The 11,194-nt window shown below is 37.9% G+C and overlaps 1 protein-coding gene across 10 annotated transcripts in view; it reads right to left on the reverse strand.

Moving 5' to 3' along the window:
* PHF14 (PHD finger protein 14) overlaps window positions 1–10,399 on the reverse strand; it is a 195,611-nt gene extending 185,212 nt beyond the window's left edge. For 3 of the 10 annotated variants that reach the window (XR_014139324.1, XR_014139323.1, XM_081800476.1), the window contains exons 1-3: window positions 9,833–10,394; window positions 9,228–9,338; window positions 170–954 (exon numbers count right to left, since the gene is read on the reverse strand). Coding sequence is in view for 7 of the 10 variants with exons in the window: in XM_081800476.1 (XP_081656602.1) it covers window positions 170–954; window positions 9,228–9,338; window position 9,833 (897 nt within the window). In the remaining 3 variants the exon portion in view is untranslated. Of the gene's footprint in view, window positions 1–169; window positions 955–3,066; window positions 3,332–9,227; window positions 9,339–9,832 lie in introns of those variants that run through there. The other 7 variants (XR_014139322.1, XM_081800473.1, XM_081800474.1 and 4 more) reach the window with 6 other exon arrangements.
* Window positions 10,400–11,194: the final 795 nt, after the last annotated feature.

The following is an 11,194-nucleotide window of genomic DNA, read 5'->3' on the forward strand; positions in this document are numbered from 1 at the left end:
GCTGGTTGGACCAAATGAATAAATGTTACAGTTAGGGCGCTCATTCACTCCCACAGCTGTCTATAAATAGGATTTCAAGGAAGCTACTTAATATAATGAGTAGAATGGTTTAGAGAAGAATTCCCTTTTCCCCAGACAGACAGATATCATAAAAATTGGGTTGATCTACCTCATTACTCTTGCTTTGAGATAGTGTCAGGCTATCATTGGTCAGTTCCTCATCATCAGCACTGTTTCTGCTAAGAACTTTACTCTTCTTCTTCTTGCAACCCCCTTCACTGGCAGGGCTGCTATGATCTTCATCATTGCCTTCATCATTCTCATCCTCATCACTCCCACTTCCCTCATCTTCATCATCCTCATTGTCTCCATCACTTCCTTCTTTCTGAGATGCAGATCTCCCCTTTCTCTTTACTACAGTAGGTCGCCAATCATTGTCATCTTCACTGTCATAGTCATCCATATCATTCAGCTCTTCCATGGATACAAAATCCAAAAGTGGTCGATTTCGACGAAGGTTCCACTTTTTTGGCTCACTGACTTGTTCCTCTGTAGTGGTTGTCGTAGTGGGGACTGAAGGAGATGCGTTAACAGCAGGAGGACTTGTGGCTGGTGTGGTGGAAGCAGCAGAAGCAGCCACAGCATCAGATACTGTTGCTTTTTCTTTATCCTCTCTCTCCTTCTCTTTCTCCTTCTCTTTTTCCTTTTCTTTCTCTTTCTCCTTTTTCTTTCTAGGTCTTTCTCCATTCTCTTCTTCCTCCTTCTTTTCCATTTTAATTAACTGTTTTTCTGATGATAGTATTTCTTCCTCTGCAGAATTTTTAAGTTGTTCTTCTTTTACTTTAATATCTTCATTCAGTTCTTCTTCTAAAATATTTTCTTCAGAATCACTACAGGAACCTTCTCCACTGTCCTTTGAAGGATCTTCACTTCCATTACCACTCCCTTCAGAATCTGTTGAAAATATGAGAAAAAAAACCACACATATGTATATACATACACACACACACACACAACGCTGACACAAATGAAACCACCAAAATTTGTGAGTAACTTGCAAAACAATATAAACAAATTTAAGTCAAAGAATGGTAGACATTCCCAACCTGATTAAATAATAAATCAATGAAGTTGGTATAATGGTTCTAATTCAATATAGCACTAATGAAGATGACTAAATGTAACTCTAAATTAAAATATGCTTTAAAAAGAGGAGCACTATTTTGTGTCAAATGGCTCATGCTATATTTGGTACCCTAGAAACAATCTTTTTTTCTAAAAGTAAAGGTGCTTCTTTTTAAATTGGGCACTTGATTTTAACTTAATGATATAATACAGACCAAATTCTTCTTCTCTTCCATCTTCGTTTCATAAACTGTATGAACTAACAAGCGTTGAGTCATATTCAGAACAAGAAAAACCTGGCCCAAAAAACTTGGTCTCATTTATTTTACTCTTTACTCAGCAAAAATGAACACAGGTTATTTATGATAGTCAACATCTCTTACATACTAATCAATTTTAGGAGTATCAAGTTCACAGGTGAAAGGAGACAGCAGCACTGGCACAGTAAATGGAAGTTTCAAGAGCAGTTATCAATTTTCCTGCTATCAGGATACTGTTCATATCAATTAGAGCCACCTAAACTTTCAAAAATTCTAGGCAGTAACTACGACAGCCCCCCAGAATGAAAGAAATTAATAATTTTTTAAAAACGAATCCATCTTGGAAATGAGCAACCATGGTAGTCGCTAAAAAGATAGACTTAGACTATTAAAAAGTTCATGCAGAACTACAAGCTTTCTAGCAAGTTTCTTCCATTCCTGCCTAGGGCAGCGCAGGCCATCTTGGCCCAACACTACTCAGTAACCTTCTGATCCTCTTTACACCTAATCAAATAAATAAAAATCTAAAATCTGAAATAACAAGAAGGAGAAAAAAAAGGAAGGGGAGCTTAAAGAAATAAGAAACAACTAGTCACAGTCAGGTCATGGTCAACAACTATAGTAAAACCTGTAGGGTGATACATTCTTTGAGCCTATAACTAAGAAAAGGATAATAATAAAATGGTGAAAAAAGTCTACTGTTTCCACACCATTTTAATTTCTATTAACTCAACCAGCCTTAGCTACTATAATTAAATGGACATTAAAAGTAAAGAAAGTTAAAAAAAAAAAAGTAAAGAAAGTTGCAATTAGTATCTGGTATCTAAAATATCCTAAAAATCCTTTACAAATGGCTAAAAGACAAAAAAAAAAAAAAAATTCCTGCAAGTTAAATCGATTAAAAATACAGACTAACTAACATACAATAGATATTGACTGGCCCTACAAAATAATTGTCAATCTCAAGATTACCACGCAGAAACCCACAGCTTATTCAAAACTGTTGTGAAAAAACACTCTCATCCTAAACAATCTTAGACAGGACACGAGAACAATATCATGTAGGTCAACAATACCTTATTTGAAACTTATGGAGCCAGATATCTTTCAGAATTTTGATTTTGTTTTCAGATTTTAGAAGGGAAGCATGGTATATACACAATATATTACACTTAAAAATCTCCAGTGAGATCTATGGCACTATCCTATAATCAGACACATTTCTGCAGTGAAAAGTATAAATATTTACAAATATTTAAGGAAACACTACAAATAAACTATCATTTCCAGTTAGGTTTTACCAAAAACAAGTTTGTACCAAACTTAAGAAACATCTTTGGATTTGTAAGCTTCTTGAATTTCAGAGTGTGAATCCAGTATCACCCACAACTAGGTAACTTCTTTTCAGTCCAACAGTTATACAAATCATTAAGAAAATTATGATTTTTTTAAGACCACTCATAATTAAACCCAACCTACCAAGAAAAACTACTTCTGGTAAAAAAAAAAACAAATAATAATCAACAATTTCTAGATATTTTTTAGATAAGAATCTAATAAATAATAAGCAGAGTTGACCAAACACTTCTAAGGCAAAAAGAGTCTCTATGCATACTGACTACAGAAGACTGGAACATCTTGCAAGCAATGGCATAATTAAGAGAGATAATTTTTAAAGTACCTAAAAAGGGGTGCCTGGGTGGCTCAGTTGGTTAAGCGTCTGCCTTCGGCTCAGGTCATGATCCCAGGGTCCTGGGATCGAGCCCCACATCGGGCTCCCTGCTCGGCAGGGTGTCTGTTTCTCCCTCTGCCTCTCACCCTGCTCGTGCTCCCTCTCTCTATTAATGAAATCTTAAAAAAAATAAAAGTACCTAAAAATTATTTCTAATAATTTTTTCTAATAATTATTTCTAATAATTTTTACCAATGAAAATAACAGTAGATATAAAAGTTAGAATAACTGGGGCACAAATGTGGGTACCTAATCAAAACTGAGACCAATCCAACTTCACTATTACTTGGTAAATTTTGCAAAATGTTAAGAATTGTTCTGATTTTGTCTTGGTTTTTGTTGCCAATGCCAATCATTTTTAAAAGTATGGGGGTGGGGGGCACCTAGGTGGCTCAGCCAGTTAAGCAACTGACTGGTGATTTAGGCTCAGGTTATGATCTCATGGGTCAGGGGATCAAGCCCCACGTGGGGCTCTGCACTCAGTGGGGAATCTGCTTGAGATTCTCTCTCCCTCTCCCTCTGCCTCTGACTCACCCTGTGAGTCTCTCACTCCCTCACTCACTCCCTCATCCTGACTCCCCCTTCCCCTGACTCACATGTGAGCATGCTCTCTCTCTCTCTCTCTCCCCCCCTCAGAAAAATAAATAAATCTTAAAAAAAAAAAAGTATGGAGAAACTGATACTCTTTGATTGTTTTTGTTTTGTAATCATATCTGAATAGAAGCAATCTGAAAAGAAAAAAAAATTTAAATGCTTTACATCTGTTAACATATTATTAGATGAATCTGAAATTTTTCTACAAATCCAAATCCTAGTAGCTTACCTAACCCTTCATTCTCCAAATATAATACATTATCCATACTCCAACTGCAGGCATCAGGAATATATCAAATCTTATCTCTGATTTCTGAAAAATAACTTCATCTGATTAGTCATCACTTCTTTTTGATACATATGCACTTGAGGGATGGAGATAAACAATATTTAGTTACAAGCATAGCTTGACAAAAATGACAATGAAAAAATCAGTCTTTGGCTGTCTATAATTCTATTTTTGTAGGCTACAAAGAAAAATGTCTTTATTATTACAAATTCAAACTGACTCTTGTGTCATGTTCCAAATCCATCACTTTTACATCTTTTTTTTTTTTTAAGGTAATAAGACTAGAGAAATAAGTCAGATACTTCAAATAAGTCAGATGCTTCTTAGCATTAGAAGAGAAGTAATTCTGGGGCGACCGGGTGGCTCAGTTGGTTAAGCATCTACCTTCGGCTCAGGTCATGATCTTGGTCGGGGTCCTCGGATCCAGCCCCGCATCAGGCTCCCTGCTCAGTGAGGAGTCTGCTTCTCCCTCTCCCCTCTGCACCTTCCCCCTGCTCCTGCTCGCATGCTCTCGATCTCTAATAAAATCTTTTTTAAAAAAGGTAATTCTAACTCTACAATAAAATTTTTTCTTTAGGAAAAAATTAAAATTGAAATCCCTCCTTCCTATTCAGTTAAATAAAAGGTATCTTTCACAAATATACAATATATCAAAATCTCTCCAAGCAATAGCTATTTCAACTAACAGAAGTTAGGGAATTTTTTACAGATACAGAATTAAAAAAACAATCTTCAAGAATTCCTTCGCAATATTCAATGCTTAAGTTTTCCCCATGATAAATATTAAACAATAAAATAGTATTTAATTCAGTTTTATTTTAGCTTTGCAATATAAAGAATCACCTTTGTCTATCAACCTTAATTAACAATTCCATTCATTGATCTAGTGCAATAGTAATTACTATTTATAAATATACACAATACCTAATAGATTACCAGTCTACTGGTTATTCAGTTATCACCTTGGGGCCATTTTGACTAATCCTGTATTTTCTCTTTTTTAAAAAGCCAATCAGTCAACACAACTCATCCTCTACTCATCATCTCTAGTTCTACTGTGTCATTTAACATTTTCTGAATAAATCCAGACCAGTGGTTCTCAAGTAAGAACAATTTTGAATTCTGTCCTAAAGAGAACACTGGCAATGTTTAGACAATGAATGATTGCCATGAAGGTGGGGGTAGGGGCAGGAAAGGAAGATGATACTGGCAGTTAGTAAGCAGAAAACAGATGCAGCTAAACATTCTACAGTAAACAGGACAGGCCATCATTACAAAGAATTATACAACACCAAATGCCAATAGTGCCGAGATTGAGAAACCCTGGTCTAGCAATTAAGGCCTTAATTTGACCTCATTATACTTGCCCAGATGCATCTCTTTTATTCTTTTACTCAATCCTGATTCCAAAGTATAAGTATTTTCCAGCCTTCACACTTCTAACACTTAATATATTGTTTCCCTCACCTAGATTGCTTCTCTTTCAGTCCCGAAGTTCAACTGTTACCTCCTCAATGAATTGTTCTAGATAAATCCAGTCTAAAGTAGTCCTATCTCCTTGACTTGAACTATACAAATAATCAATCATGCTTTGTATTATCTGTTATTTTACTTAGTTATTCTGATATTTCTTTGTGAATTCACCATAATATCCAGCAAAGTGCTCTTAAACAAAACTACATATCATCAATGACCATTATCTTGATCCACTTAGCCAAAATTAGATTAAGTACAAAATACTACCAAAGCAAAGTCTCAGCATGACTTTTCCAGCTAATTTTCTGGCGATCTGGCCTAATTAAACAACTATGGATCAAGATCTAAAGTTAATCATCTTACTTTGGCCAGCAGGTTAGAGGGGACACAGCACTGCTATTTTGTCTTATTTAATAAAAGTCATATATGCACTCATCTTCAAAACCATTCCACTTATATATCAGATAACTAGATGCAATCTATCCTAACCCCAATTCCAGGACCAAGTCTCAAATATAACCACTTAAACTAGGTCGAATGATGAAACTGCCAATAATCTAAAATTGGTAATTTCATAAGGTTCAATTTAAAATCTCCACATAATGTTCTTCTGGTGACTATCACCATAATTCTAATATGGTTGTACTCTGTCCTCAGTCAAAAATGAGAAATCTAGGGGCGCCTGGGTGGCTCAGTCGTTAAGCGTCTGCCTTCGGCTCAGGTCATGATCCCAGGGTCCTGGGATCGAGCCCCGCATTGGGCTCCCTGCTCAGCAGGAAGCCTGCTTCTCCCTCTCCCACTCCCTCTGCTTGTGTTCCCTCTCTCGCTGTGTCTCTCTGTCAAATAAATTAAAAAAATAATAATAATAATCTTAAAAAAAAAAAAGAAACCTAGGGGCACCTGGGTGGCTCAGGTGGTTAAGAGTCTGCTTTCCACTCAGGTCATGATCCCAGAGTCCTGGGATCGAGCTCCACACTGGGCTCCCTGCTCAGCAGGGAGCCTGCTTCTCCCTCTCCCCCTGCCCCTCTCACAGCTTGTTCTCTCAAATGAATAAATAAAAATCTTTAAAAAAATGAGAAATCTAACTCTAATTTCACATTAAAGATAAAAGAAAAGATGATCTATTTTCAGTTTGTACTTTTCTAAAGTCAGAGGCTTTTAGTTATTAACCATCAAAAATCAATCACTTGACAATCTTATTGGCAGGTCATTTTTTGAGCAATATTTATCTTTTTCTATTTCATTATCTGAGAAACACATGAATAAAATTATGTTTATCTGCAAAGGTGTTGAATATCTTTCAGAAGTCTATATTCTTAAAGCCGAAGAGAAGTAGAAGTTTTGTAGTCGGAATTTCTGATTTCAAAATGAAGAGAAGAAATTGATGCACAGAATCTTGTCAACAAAAATTAAGTCCAACCAATCTAAGAGAGTCAGTAGTTCATTCAGTAAGTCATTTCTAGACATTGTTTTGAAAGAAGCTTTGCTCAGACAGATGATTAGCTACTATTTCTCCACCTCCAGTTTAATCTAGTCACATGTAGGTTTGGGATTCCACAGCTCTAACATGACTGAAAACCAGTGATAAGTCTAATGTTTTATTTCATGTAAGAGTCCAACTACCTCGGGCAAAGAAAGGATTCAAACAGGGAACACTGGTAATCTACAGTAAGCCACCATGTTAGCTATGGAGGACACCCGATGCACCTTAACCAAGAATGGAAAATAGGATTCAATTTCTATTATTAACTATTTTAAACAAAATCAGATACAGAATTAAAAAAACAATCTTCAAGAATTCCTTCGCAATATTCAATGCTCCCTTGCAGTAACATAACAAGAACTACACAGCGCCCAAGGAAGTAAATTACAAATAGAGCAGACTAGCTATGATGACAAGAGGGAATAGAAAGTATGTATTTTTTAGTGCTTTGAAGAGATTTTTTTAAAAAAATTATCAGCCTAACAAAACTCATCCTCCCACTTTTCACACATAATTGATAATTCCCATCAACTGATTAAGATTAACAAGGTCAGGAATCTCCACTTAGCTTGATACCAAAAATTATCTTGAAAAGCAGTTTGTATCATTAGATTGTTTTAACCTTTGTAAAGAGAAGTGATACCTGTGAATGACTATAACTCAGTAAACAAAAAGAAAAAAAATCTACAAAGTCAGGATTTATTGTCACAGAAACAATTACGGAATACTTAAAGATTAAGCTTCGGAGTTTTTTCATAGTGGTATTCAAATGAGTCGTAACTTCTGAGACCCAGTAACTACTGTAACTGTTAACAATCTGGACCAAAACTACATTCTAACCAAAAATATTATCTACCAAGATTTTCACCAAGAGAACTTAAAAAGTTTTGGCTCCTTTCCCTTCCCTTGCTTTCCTCCTTTGGAAGTACCAAACATCAGTAAGTTGACTAATAAAAGAGAGAGAAACTGGCTGAGAAGCAAAGGTTAAAAGACAATTAATCAAGATAAACTTAACTTTTTATTGTTGGGAATGACCTCAATTAGTCACAACATCCAAGTAGTTTCAGTTTAAGGTTACATCTATTTACTTTTAGGATTTCTGCAGCAAAAAGACTGTTAAATTTTGGAGTCAAAAGACAAGGATTTACATCTATTATGGCTTAAGTGACCTCATGCAAGTTCTTTGAACTCAAGTGCCCTGTTATCTGTAAAATAATATCTCCTTCACCAAGCTATTAAAAAAGTTAAATGAGATTATGGAAATAAAAAGTTCTCAGTAAATCACCATGCAAATTCTACTTGTTGATGCTATTTAAATAACAGAAAGGCAACACAACCTTATTTCATCTCTTACCATCCCTAGCAGAAGTTAAAAAAAAAAAGGGGGAAAGGAAAGTTATGACTAAGCACAGAAAACTCTCTGGGGGAACACTTTAAAATTATTAAAGGGATGAAACTGAAAAGGCTTTATTTAAACTTCCATCAGAAGGGGCAAAATTATAAGTAATTTTTATTGTACATGTGTGTTTTAGTATTTTTCACATAAAATGTGCATTCTCAGATTCCTGCAATTAAACTATATGTATATACCTATATATGTGAAGTAAAATAAACAGAAGATACCATGGAAAACCGTCCGTATTTTTCTGTTTTCCAATCTTGTACAATGTGAACGTATGACCTTTTTAAAAGTTTGTTTTTAAAATCACAAAATATAATGAGTAAACATGTATCATTGTACTTCAGAGAGTTTTGAAAAGCCCAATCCACAAAGTCCAACACCCACCACAAAGTACAACTTTTTACTCTGGTCACCTTTATTCTGGTAAGGGAGCTAATAGACAAAAAGCAAAACTCCCCTCAGAGGGTGCCAAGTGATCTGAATAGAGAAGAACTCTGCTTAAGGGCTGTTCATGGCTCACATTACTCTCAGGATATTATTTGACTTCTGGATATTTGTTTTTTTCCTCTATCCATAAAATAAGCTTAAATTATTTTTGAGTAAAGAACAGAGAAAACACTTTGGTATCTATAGTATAAGTTCTTTTCTGCCTGCTAATTATCTGAGTATCAATATAAACAGAAGCAATGACAGGATCTAGTGAAAGGATCTTCGGGAAATGTGAGAAATCAAACGGACAAAATAAATGAAGTTTATGTGCTTTAACTTTAAATTGGCATTTTAATCAAAGTCGATTTTTAAAAAGGGTCTGAAAATAAGCCCAACCTCCAGAAAGCTGGGAAAAGGGAAGAAAAGGAAACATTTACCTGAGGCATCTCCAACTTTAAAATCACTGTCATCTGAACTATCATAATCGAGAGCTTCTAGCAGAGAAGCTGCCAAAGGCTTCACCTGCCTCCTCTTGGAGCTGCGATCCACTGTTAAGAGAAAAACATTACATCGTCATTAATAATCACGCCAAGCACAGAGGACAGCTGTGATGCTAAGGGAAGATACAGATGACCTCGTGCAGGGAATCTGTCTAATTCAGTTCTCAGCAAAAAGTATAGGAAGCTTGCTTGGGTGGGCACACGGGCTGGGGAGTGCTGGCCAGCAGCAGAGGCGGCTCCAGGCTGGGGTGTGGCAAAGGCGAACCTAGGCCAACCAAAATCAAAGCTGACCCCCATAACATCCTCTTGTTTCTGCGACTCGTTCATAATCCCTCAGACACGGAGACAGTCAACAGAAAGAAAACGCTAAGCCCAGGTAATGAAAGAAGCCTTGTTCATTCCCGCAGACTGTGGAAGGGAAGCGCCCACGAAAGGTCCAGCTTCCAGCAGAACCTGCCACCCCCACCCTGCTCCCACAGGCCCTGACTTCTAGAAGGGCTGAAATGCACCTTTCTCCCGGCGGAGGCCTCCAACACACTTACTAAGGAATCCGTGAGGTGGTCGTTTGGAGGAGACCTAGAGAGAGGCTGCGAGAGCCTTGGCAGCGCTGAAGTTGGGACTGATACCGCGGGAACAAATCCGAAAGATGCTACTTAAAATCGGCGGCGCCTCCGACCAGGCCCGGGCGCCTAGAGAGCAGCGCTGAGGTCCCCTCCCGCCCCCCACCCCGCCCCCTAGTCCTTGCCGAACCGGCCCCGGCCGCTCGCGCCCCTTCCCACGGCGCTCCAGTGCCAGAGGCTCCCTCAGGCCCCGGCAGCTCTGGGGACTTAATTTCCTCCGTTAAAACTGTTAGAAAAAAATAAAAGAAAGAAAAACTTTATTAGCCTGCACCAGAAACAACAAAAGACCCAGAATTTTCAAAGTCCGAGGTCGTTTGCCTGAAACAATAGAGAAAGCAACGACCCGGATACAGCTCGGAAGAGAAGGAAGTGAAAACACACGGCAAAGCGGGCCCCTAAGAGCAGCAAGAGGCCTGAGCGCGTGCGCCAGAGTTGCAGGCGCTCTCTGTCTCTCCTGCAGGAGGAGCCGAACAGAGCCGAGCGAGAACCGAGAGAGAGCCGAGCGGAGCCGAGTAGTGACGAGCGGGAGCAGAGAGCCCTCCCAGGCCCTGAGCGGTTCTTCCCACAAATCGCTGAGGCTCCACCCCCCGCCCAAATCCGTGGGAGGCCAGTGTTTGTTCCTGGTGTTTGTTTCTTAAGGAGTTACTGGGAGTACGCTTTACAGAGAGAGGCGTTGCTAGCTAAGTTACTACCAAAAACATAAATAATACGGATAGCAACATTCTACCTGCTGCCTCTGCAAATTGCACGGCTTCAAATACCTTGGAACGTGCGAGTATTTATTTCTTGAAAGAGGGAAATGTGAGAATCGCATTAGACTTTGATTGCTGCTTTGAAAATTACAACTGTGGGACACCTGGGTGGCTCAGTCGTTAAGCGTCTGCCTTCGGCTCAGGTCATGATCCCAGGGTCCTGGGATGGAGCCCCGCATCGGGCTCCCTGCTCCGCGGGAAGCCTGCTCCTCCCTCTTTCACTCCCCCTGCTTGTGGTCCCGCTTTTGCTGTGTCTCTATCAAATAAATAAATAAAATCTTAAAAAAAAAAAAGATTACAACTGTAAGAGAGGGAAAAAAGCATTAATTTAGTTATATTAATTAACTATTAGTACAAGGAGTGTACTGTGGGTAGTCATTTTCATATAAATGAAACACAGTATTTAATTTTACTAAGAGAATACATCTAGGGGAAAATATTCCATTTCACAAGTATATCGTGTATTACCTCAGGATGTGTGTCCACATGAATGTGAAATAATGCCTTGCATTAACTTAGGAAATTTAATTTT

The sequence above is a fragment of the Leptonychotes weddellii genome, chromosome 12 (genome assembly GCF_054177405.1).
Source record: "Leptonychotes weddellii isolate Sample4059 chromosome 12, ASM5417740v2, whole genome shotgun sequence".
Lineage (NCBI taxonomy): Eukaryota > Metazoa > Chordata > Mammalia > Carnivora > Phocidae > Leptonychotes > Leptonychotes weddellii.